At 50.7% G+C, this 15,137-nt stretch overlaps 1 protein-coding gene across 4 annotated transcripts in view; it reads left to right on the forward strand.

Annotated features, from left to right (window-relative positions):
• The first annotated feature begins 8 nt into the window (after window positions 1–8).
• The window catches only part of TSC2 (TSC complex subunit 2), a 35,591-nt gene continuing 20,462 nt past the window's right edge, over window positions 9–15,137 (forward strand). For all 4 annotated transcript variants that reach the window (XM_068207308.1, XM_068207309.1, XM_068207310.1 and 1 more), the window contains exons 1-21: window positions 9–82; window positions 3,776–3,933; window positions 4,476–4,562; window positions 5,258–5,368; window positions 5,960–6,104; window positions 6,239–6,356; window positions 6,820–6,868; window positions 7,219–7,344; window positions 7,654–7,727; window positions 8,074–8,200; window positions 8,847–8,990; window positions 9,208–9,345; window positions 9,538–9,641; window positions 10,430–10,511; window positions 11,357–11,512; window positions 11,624–11,740; window positions 12,255–12,377; window positions 12,658–12,764; window positions 13,495–13,648; window positions 14,374–14,496; window positions 14,806–14,940. In XM_068207308.1, the coding sequence (XP_068063409.1) occupies window positions 3,796–3,933; window positions 4,476–4,562; window positions 5,258–5,368; window positions 5,960–6,104; window positions 6,239–6,356; window positions 6,820–6,868; window positions 7,219–7,344; window positions 7,654–7,727; window positions 8,074–8,200; window positions 8,847–8,990; window positions 9,208–9,345; window positions 9,538–9,641; window positions 10,430–10,511; window positions 11,357–11,512; window positions 11,624–11,740; window positions 12,255–12,377; window positions 12,658–12,764; window positions 13,495–13,648; window positions 14,374–14,496; window positions 14,806–14,940 (2,358 nt within the window). In that variant the 5' untranslated portion in view covers window positions 9–82; window positions 3,776–3,795. The remainder of the gene's footprint in view (window positions 83–3,775; window positions 3,934–4,475; window positions 4,563–5,257; window positions 5,369–5,959; window positions 6,105–6,238; window positions 6,357–6,819; window positions 6,869–7,218; window positions 7,345–7,653; window positions 7,728–8,073; window positions 8,201–8,846; window positions 8,991–9,207; window positions 9,346–9,537; window positions 9,642–10,429; window positions 10,512–11,356; window positions 11,513–11,623; window positions 11,741–12,254; window positions 12,378–12,657; window positions 12,765–13,494; window positions 13,649–14,373; window positions 14,497–14,805; window positions 14,941–15,137) is intronic.

A 15,137-nucleotide genomic window follows, 5' to 3' on the forward strand; every position in this document is an offset into this window, starting at 1 on the left:
GGGGCGGGGCCGGCACCGGGCCCCGAGCGGAGCGGGCCGGGGGCGGCGGGACCGGGCCGGGCCGGGCCGGGCTGGGCTCGGGGTGAGTGACGGGGGACCGGCACCGGGGAGGGGGCCGCGCTGTGCCCCCGCTGTGTGTCCGGGGGCTGCGGCGCGACCCCCGTTGTGTTCGGGGGATGCAACCCCGGTTGTGTTCGGGGGGGCTGCGGCGCGACCCCCGCTGTGTTTGCTGGGGTCTGGGGTGTTCAGTCCCCGTTGTGTTCGGGGGGTCTGGGCTGTGTCCCCCGCTGTGTGTCCCCCGCGGTTGTGGCGTGTCCCGGTTTGGTGGTGGGATGTTGTATATCCCAGTTTGGCGGTGGGATGTTGTATATCCCAGGTTGGCGGTGGGATGTTGTATATCCCAGTTTGGCGGTGGGATGTTGTGTGTCCCGGTTTGGCGGTGGGATGTTGTGTCCCGGTTTGGCGGTGGGATGTTGTGTGTCCCGGGTTGGCGGTGGGATGTTGTGTGTCCCGGTTTGGCGGTGGGATGTTGCGTGTCCCGGTTTGGCGGTGGGATGTTGTGTGTCCCAGGTTGGCGGTGGGATGTGGCGTGTCCCGGTTTGGCGGTGGGATGTTGTGTCCCGGTTTGGCGGTGGGATGTTGTGTGTCCCGGTTTGGCGGTGGGATGTTGTGTGTCCCGGTTTGGCGGTGGGATGTTGTGTGTCCCGGTTTGGCGGTGGGATGTTGTGTGTCCCAGGTTGGCGGTGGGATGTGGCGTGTCCCGGTTTGGCGGTGGGATGTGGCGTGTCCCGGTTTGGCGGTGGGATGTTGTGTGTCCCGGTTTGGCGGTGGGATGTTGTGTGTCCCAGGTTGGCGGTGGGATGTGGCGTGTCCCGGTTTGGCGGTGGGATGTGGCGTGTCCCGGTTTGGCGGTGGGATGTTGTGTGTCCCAGGTTGGCGGTGGGATGTGCTGTGTCCCGGTTTGGCGGTGGGATGTTGTGTATCCCGGTTTGGCGGTGGGATGTTGTGTGTCCCGGTTTGGCGGTGGGATGTTGTGTGTCCCGGTTTGGCGGTGGGATGTTGTGTGTCCCGGTTTGGCGGTGGGATGTTGTATATCCCAGTTTGGCGGTGGGATGTGGCGTGTCCCGGTTTGGCGGTGGGATGTTGTGTGTCCCGGTTTGGCGGTGGGATGTTGTGTGTCCCGGGTTGGCGGTGGGATGTTGTGTGTCCCGGTTTGGCGGTGGGATGTTGTGTGTCCCGGTTTGGCGGTGGGATGTTGTGTATCCCGGGTTGGCGGTGGGATGTTGTGTATCCCGGGTTGGCGGTGGGATGTTGTGTGTCCCGGGTTGGCAGTGGGATGTTGTGTGTCCCGGTTTGGCGGTGGGATGTTGCGTGTCCCGGTTTGGCGGTGGGATGTGCTGTGTCCTGGGTTGGCGGTGGGATGTTGTGTGTCCCGGTTTGGCGGTGGGATGTTGTGTGTCCCGGTTTGGCGGTGGGATGTTGTGTCCCGGTTTGGCGGTGGGATGTTGTGTATCCCGGGTTGGCGGTGGGATGTTGTGTATCCCGGGTTGGCGGTGGGATGTTGTGTGTCCCGGGTTGGCAGTGGGATGTTGTGTGTCCCGGTTTGGCGGTGGGATGTTGCGTGTCCCGGTTTGGCGGTGGGATGTGCTGTGTCCTGGGTTGGCGGTGGGATGTGCTGTGTCCCGGTTTGGCGGTGGGATGTTGTGTCCCGGTTTGGCGGTGGGATGTTGTGTGTCCCGGTTTGGCGGTGGGATGTTGTGTGTCCCGGTTTGGCGGTGGGATGTGGCGTGTCCCGGTTTGGCGGTGGGATGTTGTGTGTCCCGGTTTGGCGGTGGGATGTTGTGTGTCCCGGTTTGGCGGTGGGATGTTGTGTGTCCCGGTTTGGCGGTGGGATGTTGTGTGTCCCGGTTTGGCGGTGGGATGTTATATATCCCAGTTTGGCGGTGGGATGTTGTATATCCCAGGTTGGCGGTGGGATGTTGTGTGTCCCGGTTTGGCGGTGGGATGTTGTGTGTCCCGGTTTGGCGGTGGGATGTGCTGTGTCCCGGTTTGGCGGTGGGATGTGCTGTGTCCCGGGTTGGGGGTGGGATGTTGTGTGTCCCGGTTTGGCGGTGGGATGTTGTGTATCCCAGGTTGGCAGTGGGATGTTGTGTGTCCCGGTTTGGCAGTGGGATGTTGTGTGTCCCGGTTTGGCAGTGGGATGTTGTGTGTCCCGGGTTGGCGGTGGGATGTTGTGTGTCCCGGGTTGGCGGTGGGATGTTGTGTGTCCCGGTTTGGCGGTGGGATGTTGTGTGTCCCGGGTTGGCGGTGGGATGTTGTGTGTCCCCGGTTGGCGGTGGGATGTTGTGTGTCCCGGTTTGGCAGTGGGATGTTGTGTGTCCCGGGTTGGCGGTGGGATGTTGTGTGTCCCGGGTTGGCGGTGGGATGTTGTGTATCCCGGTTTGGCGGTGGGATGTTGTATATCCCAGGTTGGCGGTGGGATGTGCTGTGTCCCCGGTTGGCGGTGGGATGTGCTGTGTCCTGGGTTGTTTGGGGGTCGCTGGGGCACAATGTGCCAACGCCCGGGGTGGGTTAGGGCTCTGGGGGTCCCCAGGGCGGTGCACTCCAAGTGCCCCTGGGGACAGAGGGCTGGGGTCCGGCTGTGTCCCCAGGGATGGTGGGCCGGGGTCCATGGCGTGTCCCCTGGTGACGTTGGGATGGGGTTCATAGCGTGTCCCCTGGTGGCACTGGGCCGGGGTCCATGGCGTGTCCCCTGGTGTCATTGGGATGGGGTCCATGGTGTGTCCCCTGGTGTCATTGGGCCAAGGTCCATGGCGTGTCCCCTGGTGACATTGGGATGGGGTCCATGGCGTGTCCCCTGGTGACACTGGGCCGGGGTCCATGGCGTGTCCCCTGGTGACATTGGGATGGGGTCCATGGTGTGTCCATGGCGTGTCCCCTGGTGACACTGGGCCGGGGTCCATGGCGTGTCCCCTGGTGACATTGGGATGGGGTCCATGGTGTGTCCATGGCGTGTCCCCTGGTGACACTGGGCCGGGGTCCATGGCGTGTCCCTTGGTGACATTGGGATGGGGTCCATGGTGTGTCCATGGCGTGTCCCCTGGGATGCAGGGACAGGCTGTGTGGTGCATCCCCGGGAGCAGCAGGGATTGCTGTGCCCGGGCTGTGGGAAGGCCATGGGATGTCCGCGGGGATGGAGGGCTCTGGGGTTGTGCAGGGCCGTGTGCCCAGGGTCCCAGGGGACAGTGGGTCGGGCAGGGGGAGGCACTCTCTGGAGGTTGTTGTTGCAATGGCCGTCCTTGCTCTTGGCCTTGTTCTTGCCTTGTTCTTGTCATGGCTGTCTCCTGCCATGGCAGCACTTGGATGTTCCAACACTCACATCTGTAAGTCCTCCCTCACTTCCACATCGACAGCGCAGCACCGTGGGCTTGGCCTTTGCTTTGGGAACAAGTGTCCAGCTCACACCCTCCAAAAAGTGTGTGCGCGTGGACATACTGCAGGAATCAGCCTGTGTGGTGGGCTGGGCACTCACAGCTCCCGGGAAAGGGGATCCCAAAGGCCCCGTGTTCCATGGGGAGCTGCGGATGCAGGTGCTGAAGGCAGGGGCAGCACAAGCTCCTTGTGTTTCCTCAGTGTTGGGCTTCTCCCGTGTTTGAAAAGGCTCAAGACACCCAGGCTCTTTGGAAAAGCCCTGCTGTGATGCTGTTATTGGGGTTTTCCTGCTGAAATATCCCCCTTGGTTCTCCCTTACCAGATCCCTGCTCTGTGTTTGCAGGGCCTCAGCGCTTGGCAGCAATGGCAAAGCCTCAGAGCAAGGATTCCGGGCTGAAGGAGAAGTTCAGGAACCTCCTGGGGCTGGGAACATCCCGGGGGAGTTCCAAGTCGTCGGAGGGCAAGCAGACAGAGTTTATCATCACCGCAGAAATACTCAAGGTGTGAGAACTGAGTGGAGTGAAGGTGGGGGTAGTGCCTGGGGTACCTCAGCTGAGGGCATCAGGAGAGCTTGCGCCTCTCCTGGGTTTTTGGCACTCAGTTCCTCTCCATCATTCCCTCTCCTGAACTCTCAGTTCATTCTCTGGTGAACTGGATGTAGAACTCATCTAGTTTGCAGCTCCAGCATTTGAGTTATTCACTCTTTGAATACTTTGGAGATATTTGTTATGTTGGGTTTCAGGCTATTTCCCTGTCCCCGTGATTTTTTATGGTCTGAGCTTGATGAAGTTTCTGTTGTGGCAGTTTCCACAAGCTGGGAACTGTTTCTGTTTTATGAAAACCTTACAGTTCTGTGGAAATGAAGAATAAAATAATTTATTCCAGTAATTGGTACCACAAGTCTGTAAGCAGAATAGTTGGCACACAAGGAGGAAAATACAAAGAAAAGGGAGAAAGAGACCAGAATTCCTTCTCCCCTTGGAGAAATGGATAAGTGTTTCTGGTAAGATAAACTGTTAGCTTATTTCTCCATTTCTTTCCAGGAACTGAGCATAGAGTGTGGATTGAGTAACAGGATACGAGCAATCAGTCAAATTTGTGAAGTGGCAAAAACCAAAAAAATTGAAGAGGTGAGTTCCAAAGTGTTCAGTGAGTATTGGAAAGATGGAAATTTAAGCAGCAGCTCTCAAACTATCGTAAGGGACTCCTGTTATTTAGAAAGCTTTTTAAAATGGGTGATCCCAGAGGCTGCTTTGTGCTGTAAAAGGGAATTAGTCTGCCCAACCTTCCAGCTCTGTAGCAGAGGGGATGGAGCACTTGGGCTTCCTGGACCTTCCTGGAAGGAGAATGCTGTGGATATTCAGGACAGCTCATGGGAGATGATGTTTGGAGAGGTTTCCTTATCTCCTGGCTCATTAATAAGCATCCCCCAACTGGTTTTGAACTCATCTTGTAGCTGGGTGAAGGCTTCTGCACAAATATTCCCACTTGGCAGTGAGTGTGGAATGAGGAATTACAGTTCCTGGGTCGTAGGGCTGGATTTGCTGTCTCCTGGGGTAGATCTGAGTGTGTGACCAGGTGGGTGAGTGTCCCTCAGAACAGAGAACTGGCGTAGGGCTGGATTTGGTGTCTCCTGGGGTAGATCTGAGTGTGTGACCAGGTGGGTGAGTGTCCCTCAGAACAGAGAACTCCGCACATGGAATGCCTGGCTCTTCATCATGAATTGCCATAATTCGTTGTGACCTGCTGGCTGGAGGTCCTGGAGGAGCTGAGCTTTCCTGCCTCATGCTTTTGCTTTGGTTTTGGTTTTTGTTTCTGCTCCCAGCACGCCGTGGAGGCCGTGTGGAAGGTGGTGGCTGACATGCTGCAGCCGGAGCGTCCCGCCGAGGCCAGGCACGCCGTGCTCCACCTGCTCAAGTCCATCGTCCAGGGACAGGTGACAACAGCCCCACGGGGCAGGGGACACCGACCTAAACTGGGCTTTGTCAGGGGGAAATGGGAAAAGCACCAGGGAGCTCTTCTCTGCAAAGGTTCATATTTGTAATTTTGGTTGTGTCTCATAAATGAGAAGAGGAAACGTTTTAGTTTTAAGTCTTGATTTGACCTCGTAGCAAAACTTTTCATACAAAGCTGTTCTGGTTTGGGGTAATGCTCTTGAGAAAGAGGAAATACTTTGGGTTAAGTTCAGCATAATTCAGCAGATTTTATGTGGTCTTTGCCCAGACCTTCTAGTCCCAGTTTGCAGCTGGTTTTGATGTTTCAGGTATGCAAGGGGTTCTGTGTGAGACACTTCTAGCCTGGCCCAGTTCAGCACACAACGAATTTTTCAGATTTCCCAATGTGTTGCACAAACAGGGGGCTGAGTCAGCCCAAAGTTGTCATTCTCAGTGTTCTGAGAAAGCAGGGGTGGGTGCTTATGGAGAGAATAGGCATTGATTCAACAAAAAGCTAATTTAAAGCATGAAGATTGCTGAGGTATACCCTGCTAATGTCCAGCCCTTAACCCCTTCCCTTTTTTCATTTCAAGGGTGAGAGGCTGGGGATCCTCAGAGCCCATTTTTTTAAGGTTATTAAGGATTATCCCTCCAATGAAGATTTGCACGAACGGCTGGAGGTGTTCAAGGCTCTGACGGAGAACGGACGATACATCACCTACCTAGAGGAGGAGCTGGGTGAGTGTGGTCCCAGCCCCTCTTCAGTTTGGGGGGAATAAATCCAGGCAGAGACACCAGTGATAACAGAACAAGGTAGAGGTGTCATTCCTGGGTAGAAGGCGTATTGTAACAGGGTTTTTTTCCTTCTTTAGCTGATTTTGTGCTGCAGTGGATGGATGTTGGGCTGACTTCTGAGTTCCTCCTGGTTCTGGTGAACCTGGTGAAATTCAATAGCTGCTATCTGGAAGACTACGTAGCTGACATGGTCCAGTAAGTTGTTTTTTTTTTTAACTCCTACCTGCTTATTCCTAGTAAATTAGAGAGAAAGTTGAAGATCAGTATAGAGACAACTGGGATATTTTTTGTCCTCATCTGGATCTGTTTCATCTTAGGTGATTTCTGACAAATATTTGATTTTCAGTTCTTGCAGTGTTCAGATTTGTTTTAGCTTAACTTAATGTGCTTTTCCCATTCCAATGGCTGGGCCTGCTTGCATTGCTTAGTCTCACAAGGATCTGTGCTGTTGCATTACCTGAGCTGCATTTAAGTCTCCCTTTAACTTTATAAAAGAGCCTGCAGAGCTCAGTGTCCCTTGGGGTGCCACCAACATTGCCACAGGAAGGGCAGTGAGGAGTTAAATAACAAGGCAATTAACCTGACTGTTCTGGCTCTTTGTAATTTGCCTAAAATCATGTGGAGCAAACAATTCTAATTAAATGTTCTTTCTTAACAGCAAGATCTGCCTCTTGTGCATTCAGACTTCATCGTCTATGGACATAGAGGTCAGTGATCTGAGTTTCTTTTAGAACTGCAGAACTCTTTGAAGTTCTTTGTAACTTTTACAAACAAAATCAGATCATCAGACTCTGGGTTTATTCTCATCTTTCAAGAGAGCTGATGCAATATTGTGTTATTTGTAAGCCAGTAAATCTCATACACCAGTAATTTATTCCAAAGCAAACAGAGCATTAATCAATTTGTTAAATGAATCGACAATGCTTTTCAAAAAGAAAAAAAAAAAATCTTCATCCCTTTTGACATCCAGAAGATTTCCTGGATGTGCCAGGTGAGGATTTGACCCGATTGATTCACAGGAAAGTGTACAAACATTTTGTTTTTTCCTTTCCCAAAGATTTCCCTGCAAGTCCTGGATGCAGTTGTTTGTTATAACTGCCTGCCCTCGGAGAACCTGCCCGTGTTCATCATCACCCTGTGCCGCACCATCAACGTGAAGGAGCTCTGTGAGCCCTGCTGGAAGGTCAGAAGCCCTGCTTGCTTTCATGAGTTCACTCCTGGATGAAGTGTCAGACTTACCTGTGCACATCTGCCACCAGTTTCAGCTTGGTTTTAAGAGTAAATTAAAAATTGTTGAAGTATTGAAGGGATCAGCGTCCACGGGATTCAAGTCCATGGGATTCTCCCCTGGTTTCAGCTGCTGTGACAGGCTCCTGTCCTGGTTTGGAAAGGCAGGACACATTTACTCCAGAAGCATGGCCGGTTAAATCCATGTTTAGGCCACTGAGTGTTTTAACAATTGGGGATTGAGGTGTTCTCTCTGAATTTGCAGCTCATGCGCAACCTCTTGGGAACTCACCTGGGACACAGTGCCATCTACAACATGTGCAGGATCATGGAAGACAGGTAAGGGAGGAGGATCCAACAAATCCAAGGAATTCAGTAAGGTCCTGGTGAGATAGATGTGGAGTCACCAACCTCAGCAGGACAAGCTGAAGGTTCTGGTGCTTAGAAATAATTTCCCTTTCTAGTGATGCTGCTGAGGTGCTCATTTAGGGCATTTCTGAATTTAATTTCCCTCTGTTTAAAGTTGTGGTGAATGTTTTTCTGCTTTTCATGTTTGCCCATTGCTGTGCAAGGCCCTGATGTGTAACAGCTGGGAATTCCTGTTGGGACAGTGCATATTCCTGTTGAGTTTGTATGCTGAAATAACTGTGGCATGGTCTGAGTCTTCCCTTCCCCCTGTCCTTAGATCCTACATGGCAGATGCAGCCCTGCTGAGAGGAGCTGTGTTCTTTGTTGGGATGGCTCTGTGGGGGGCTCACCGCCTCAATTCCCTCAGGAACTCCCCCACTTCAGTGCTGCCTTCATTCCTCAAGGTAGGCTGGGATGCTGGGGGAACTTGTTAATTACTTGGACAAATTTAAACCAAAAATGTGGCCCCCTACACCAAAGAGATCTTTGTAGGCCTGGAGGACGAGAGGGAGAAAATGGGTGTGGGGTGAAGCAGGGAGAAACAGTAAAACAAGTAAAACAAGAGGATTTATGTCTGTAGCTGAGGCCGCCTTCTTGCATATCTTTGGCCAGAAAAGCAAAGTCTGAATCCTTTCTAGCAGATACCTACACTGTGGGTACTTTACCTTAAAAATTAAAACACAAAGCAACAACTTTCACTCTTCCCAGTGGGTGGTACAAAAAGTGAGGGAGGGTGTCTCGGGGGCAGCCTCAGAGCTCTCAAGAGTTCCTCATCTGAGTGCCTCAAGCAGGAATTACTGGCTTTAGTCGCCTTGTCTGCCTGTAGGATGGGGCTGTGCCTGCCATCTGAGCTACAGCTGCTCGCCGGAGAGCAGAACTGCTTTGAGAAAGTGGTTCTGTGCTGTGTGCTTTGTGTGCAGAGACTCGGATGGATTTCTCTCAGGCCTCCAGGCTGATTTCCTAATTAATAAGGCGTGTTGCATGTGGGTGCGGAGGGTCTGTGGGCTCTGCTCCCCGCCTGCTCACTGACTGAAGGGCTTTGGCTTCCAGGCCATGACCTGTCCCAACGCAGTCGTGTCCTACGAGATCGTTCTGTCCATCACACGCCTGATTAAGAAATATGGCAAGGGGCTGCAGGCTGTGACCTGGGATATCCTCCTGGACATCATGGAGAGACTGCTGCAGCAGCTGCAGGTGGGTATTGGGCCTGCCTGGATGTGCTTTCAGTCCCAAGGCTTTGCCATAAATCGTTCTGCAAATTGATCTGTTTGTGCACTGCAGGGAAATGGAAGCTGAGAAAGGCTTAGCCCAGTTCTCACTGCTGTGGTTCTCTGAGTTTTCTGTTTGTATTTAAAATTAGCACTTTTTGGCAAGGTGGAACTCTTTCAGGAATGGTTTTGTCTTTTTTCAGGTTCTGGAGAGCCAAGAACTGAAGTCCATTGTACATGATCTTTTGACCACAGTAGAAGAACTCTGTGACCAGAATGATTTTCATGGCTCTGAAGAGAGATTTTTTGAGCTGGTGGAAAGATGTGCTGATCAGAGACCAGTAAGGCTTTATTATTGTCCTCCTTTTGGGTCTGCTCTGTTACAGCTGAAATTTGAGAGTCCTAAAATAGGAAATGGTCAGAAAATCCCAGCAAGGACTTCCATGAGCCTTATTCCCATGGAGGGGGTTGGGGGAATGGACTTGTTATGTTTGCTTATACACAAAAAAACATTTCTTGGTCTTTCCATGAAGGAATCTTCTGTGTTAAACCTGATAACATACAGAGCTCAGTCTATCCACCCTGCCAAAGATGGCTGGATCCACAACCTGCAGCTCTTAATGGAGAGATTCTTCAGGTAGGAAATCATGACTTTAGGAACTTCTTACTTTTAAGAAGCACTTTCAAGTGTTTGTTGCCACCTTGTCATGTTAGATAATCTTGTTTTCTGAAGTTCTAACGTTCTGAAGTTCTAAGTTAGTAAGTGGCTGCTGAGAAGTGTGGTAGTCCCAGGGCACAGCACATGAAAGGACTTATTTAACAGAATAAAAGCTTTCCACTGAGTTCTTTATGCTGCTTTTTTCTTCTCTTTCATTCCATTCAATACTATCCCAATTAGCTTAGGCAGTTGTGTTCCACTCCACAGCACTTTGTAGTTCTGACACCAAACCAGATTTTCCTGTTAAGCATTAGGATTGCATGTGGTTATCCAGTATTCCAGTTATCTGGTTTTGAATTGGTGCTCCCTGAGGGATTCTGTGCTCTGAAACATCAACACAGAGCAATAACAAACTTCTGTCTCCTCTGTGAAATGCTGCCAAAGAGCAGCTCTTCCTCAGTGCCATGTGTTTGGTTTTAAATTTGCTCACCAGAGCACTTGTTCTTTTGACATGTGCTTCCTGGTTTGGATTGGAAATGGGAAAGCTGCAATTACAGGTCTGCAGAAGGAGCAAAAGCTGAACTGGGATTTGAATTTCCAATTGTTCTTGAATCTGATTTCAGGTGTAGAGACATTAACTGAGGGCTCAGCTGATCTCTCACTGTTCCAACTCAGAAGAAGTTTCTTGTTTTACTTTTCTTTTCCCCCTTCACTAAATACCAACAACTCTTATTTTACTCATTTTGGATGTGCTCTTCCTGTTTTAGGAACGAGAGCCGTAGTGCTGTTAGGATTAAGGTTCTGGATGTGCTGTCCTTTGTGCTGAGCATCAACAGGCAGTTCTATGAGGTGGGTGTTTGCCTGGGGGTCCCAGGTGAGGTCTCAGGTGTGTGGGAAAGCCTTTGGTGGAACACATTGTCCTGGGGGTTTCAGGTCACCTCTGCCCTCGGGGGAGGCACAGCCCTGGCCTCTAAATCTCACCCCCACACACCTGTTTCTTTGGGATGCTTCTGGGGGGATTTGCCATTATTTCTCCTAGCTGGATACAGGAATGTGCAGTTTGCAGTGGGAGCTGCAGGGTTTTGAGAACAGACCTGGTTGTGTCTTGGCTTCCCTGTTTTAAGGCCATTAATTCCATGTCCATTTTGTTTTGGAAGAATTGACAGTCGATGTGAGAGCTGCAAAGCTGATTTAAAAGCTTTGTAAATGGATGGGGACTGGACAATTGAGCAGTGACTGGTCTGGGTGCTTGCAGTTTAATTGCTGTCCAAGATGGAAACTCTGTGAGAGAGGAGTTAGGGAGGAGCTCCAGGGATATCTTGAGCTCCTCAGGATGTGCCCAAAGTGTCAGAGGGCAGGAAGGGGCAGACATGCTCCTTGGGTTCCTTCAAGATTTGTGAAAACATGAAGCTGTTGTTGTTTCCTCTCTCAAAAAAACAAGGCCTAGAAATCGCTTGTCTGTTTGAGCCTGGGCTGTCAAATCTATAGGTCAGACAAAACCCAAAGCACTGAAAAGTTCAATAAAAGTCACAAATATCTAGAGGGCTGGCAGACAGAAATACCTGTTGGATGGAAGCGGAGATGAAGGAATGGAGGAACAAGCGTGGTACCAGAATAGCTGATTTCTTTTGTTTGCAATTCTTTCTCTAACGTGCTGGACATCTAACAGCTTAGGAGGGTCTGTCCTCTTGCAGGAAGAGCTGATAAACCTGGTGGTGATCTCCCAGCTGGCTCACATCCCAGAGGATAAAGACCATCAGGTCCGAAAATTGGCCACTCAGCTGCTGGTGGACCTGGCTGAAGGCTGCAACACTCACCACTTCAACAGCCTGCTGGATATCATAGAGAAGGTGAATTTCCCAGCAGGGGTGACTTCCTGAGGCTTCCCTCCCCTTCCAGCGTGGAAATAGAGAAAGGATGTGCTGCAGGTTTAAACCTTGTGTTGCTCTTCTCTTTCAAAGGTGGCTGCACATTCTCTGTCATCTCCTTCTGAACTGGAAGAGAGGGACTTGCTGTCATATTCAGCTTCTCTGGAGGATGTCAAGACAGCAGTTCTTGGGCTCCTGATAATTCTTCAGGTAAATGCTGCAGAGCATTAAACACAAATTTTTCATAATACTCTTCTGCTGGACTTGGCTTTTTAGATAACTCTTCTCCCACTACTAAATATTCTGACTTTGAACTATTTAATATTGTAAGCGTTGTTTTGGTCGGTCCTTTGATGTTGAGCACTGTGGGACTGTTTGCGAAGTGTTGTATTTTCCGAACTCCCGTTGCACAACCCAGATGAGCACGTTTTCCTGTGTGGAGGGAGGATGTGGCCATAAATTAGCAGAAAGGAGGCGTTCATAACCTTGAATAGATTTAATAGATCTGTTGTGTTTGGGCAGCATGTCCTGGGCTGTGGTGAAGAGCAGGCTGTTCTCTGGAGCAGCCAGAGCTGCTCCGGAGTCTTTGCAGAGGTTCCTTCCAGAGCCACCTGCTCGTGTTACAATGAGGATGAAGCTTTTGCTGCATTTCTGCTGGAATTGGCAGCGCAGCCCCAGGTTTGTGACAGGCCCCTGGGGCTGGGCTGTGTTTCTGTGCCTGCAGACCAAGCTGTACAGTTTGCCCTCCAGCCACGCCACGCGCGTGTACGAGATGCTGATCCAGCACGTCCAGCGCCACTACAAGTACTCCTACAGCCTCCCCGTGGCCAGCAGCATCAGGCTGCAGGTAGGAGCAGCCCCTGTGCTCCCAGAGCTGCACAATCCTCTGGCATTCCTGGGTGGCAGGTGGGGACTGGGTGCTGTGGAGCTTGCAAGAAGTAGAATTAAATGTTCCTTGGCTCACACGGGTATGTAAGTGCAGTGTGACGCCAGCAGTGATGCCTCCTGCAGAACAAGCCGTGGCTTCTCCTAAAAATCCTTTTGCACCTGGAAGAATATCGTGTGGGGGTGGGAGAGTATTGCAGTGGCTCGGGGTTTCAGTGACTCCAGTGCCTTCCCTGTTGCAGGTGTTTGATTTCCTGCTGATGCTCCGAGCTGACTCCCTGCACCGCCTCGGCCTTTCCAACAAGGATGGAGCAGTGAGGTTCAGCCCCTACTGCCTCTGTGACTTTGTGTAGGTTTCTCATTGTGTTAGGCAAAAGAATCACAGAGTGGTTTGGGTTGGAAGGGATCCTGGAGGTCATCCAGTGCCACCCCTGCCATGGGCAGGGTCACCTTCCACTGTCCCAAGGTGCTCCAAACCCCACCCAACCTGGTCTTGGACACTTCTTAATTTATTTTTTATTTTTAAAACGCTGTTTTTCAAACTAAATTGTGTTCTCACTGAGCTTATTGTGCCATCAGTAGCCATCTGCAGTTTTTCCCTAAATCTTCCAAATCCTAGACCAGTCTGTAGTTACAGCCTAGGATTGTCTGAACCAGTAAGGCTTTGGTGAACTGTTCTTACAAATCACTTACCTGCAAAGCTCTCAATCTCAGACATGAAATTTAAGTTCAAGTTCACAAAACTTACACCAAAAATGTGCAATTTTTTGCCTCAAACCAGTTCCACACTGAATTTTGATTTGATGATTTGTACAAATCTGACGAGTTTTAATTTTATAGCTTGTCTAAAGTTGTGTAACACAGCCCAAAAGATACCTTTCTAAATTAGATAGAAAAATCCTTCATTGTTCAAACTGGCTGATTGCAGTGTGTCTGCTGGGCAATCCTGTGCTTTTTAGAATTGAAAATGCAGATTATATTGTTCAGTCTTTAACCTGGCTCCCAAACAGGGTGGTGCTGTAGGTCACATGAATAAGCTGTAAAAATGCCATGTATTTTTCTCCCTTTCCGTGTTGCAGAGAGGCAGAGAAAAGGGCTTCTGAGAAAAAGCCCCCTGGCACCCTGTCCCCACCTTCAGGCAGCCCCAGTGTGCCTTCCCAGGGTGCCACTGTCCGGGTGGGACACCTGCCCTACTCCATGGTCTTTGGGGTCCTCCTGCAGTGTTTGAAGCAGGTATGTCCCCTCCTGGCATCCTTCTGTCCCCTCCTGGCATCCTTCTGTCCCCTCCTGGCACCAATTTGACAGCTGCCTGTCAAATTCCAGCCCAGAGATCTTAAATAAAGCCTGAAAAGCAATTTCTGCTCCTCCTGCTCAAAATCTGGGTGTGATTGTGCAGCCTCACAGCCACCAGTGGGAGCAGCAGTCCAGCTCTTCAGAAAATAAGCACAGCTTTCATTGCACTGCTTCAGAGCAGGCAAGGGCAAAAGCTGTGCTTGTTAAACAAGATCCAAGAAGCCATCCTGCTTCTGAGAGGGCATTTGGAATGAAAACCTCTCCCACTGCAAGTTTGTGAGGTGTTTTGAGAATTTGTGAATGTTTCATCACCAATAAACTGTAAAAAGAAATTGTTCCTGAGGGTGGCATTGGACACAGATCTGTGCTGAGGGCTTGGCTTGCTCTAGGAGTTAATTGGTGCTGGTGCTTAGGAGAATTGAATTCTGGTTGTCAGATCTCAATATAATTTCTCTTCCAGTTTGTGGTGCCAGTATTGCACCTAGAGCTGGGTGACAGACAGGGAGAAACTTGTGACAGCTAAATGCCACTTCTTTTTCTGTATCAACCACTACAAGACCTACATCTGCCTAGGAAGTGACACATTGTCTGCAGTTTGATTGATCTTCCAAACTCAAGAGAAATCATGCAAAAATTTTCAGCCTTAACATTTTCTGTCTTTGCAGGAGACAGACTGGAAGGTGCTGAAGTTGGTTCTCAACAAATTACCCGAGTCCCTCCGTTATAAAGTGCTATTTTTAACTTCTCCCTGCAACATAGACCAGCTGGCCTCTGCGCTGAGCTACATGGTAATGCCACTGAGGCACAGTCCCCAGCTCCTTGGTTTGCTTGGGAATTGCTTGGAGGGGATTTTTGAGTGGGGGTTTTTTGTCTTCAGACAAATATTTTAAAGATTAGCAGGCTGGTTGTCAATCCTCACTCGCCCTGTGTTTTGAGAATGTTGTTCTAGGTACAGAATAGGTAATAATTGTGTGTTTTAATGCATGTATATGAATATATGTATGTACAGGTCTTGGGGAGCTGTGGGCAGTGCCTTCTGCTGCCTTTCAGAGGGGGTTTTAGTGAGAGGTGCCCTGACTGGCCATGTGATGTGTCAGCTCACAGACAAGAAGACCACGGACAGGCTCCACGGGACCCCCGAAGGCTTTTCCCGCACGGATTTGCACCTGGCTGTGGTCCCTGTTCTGACAGCACTGATATCTTACCACAACTACCTGGACAAAGCCAAGCAGGTGTGGGGGAGATGGGAGGGTGAGGGGAGGGCAGAGCCTGTAGAGCATGGCTTAGCCTGGGAGCTGGTTAGGAGACACAAGTGCAAGGTAACACTGCCCTTTGCTGTTGGGAAATGCTGCATCTGCTGAATTTGGGGTCAAAAAACACTTCGGTGACTCCACATAGGATTAACTGTGGGTTCCCTCCTCACCTCTCC

The sequence above is a fragment of the Anomalospiza imberbis genome, chromosome 16 (genome assembly GCF_031753505.1).
Source record: "Anomalospiza imberbis isolate Cuckoo-Finch-1a 21T00152 chromosome 16, ASM3175350v1, whole genome shotgun sequence".
NCBI lineage: Eukaryota > Metazoa > Chordata > Aves > Passeriformes > Viduidae > Anomalospiza > Anomalospiza imberbis.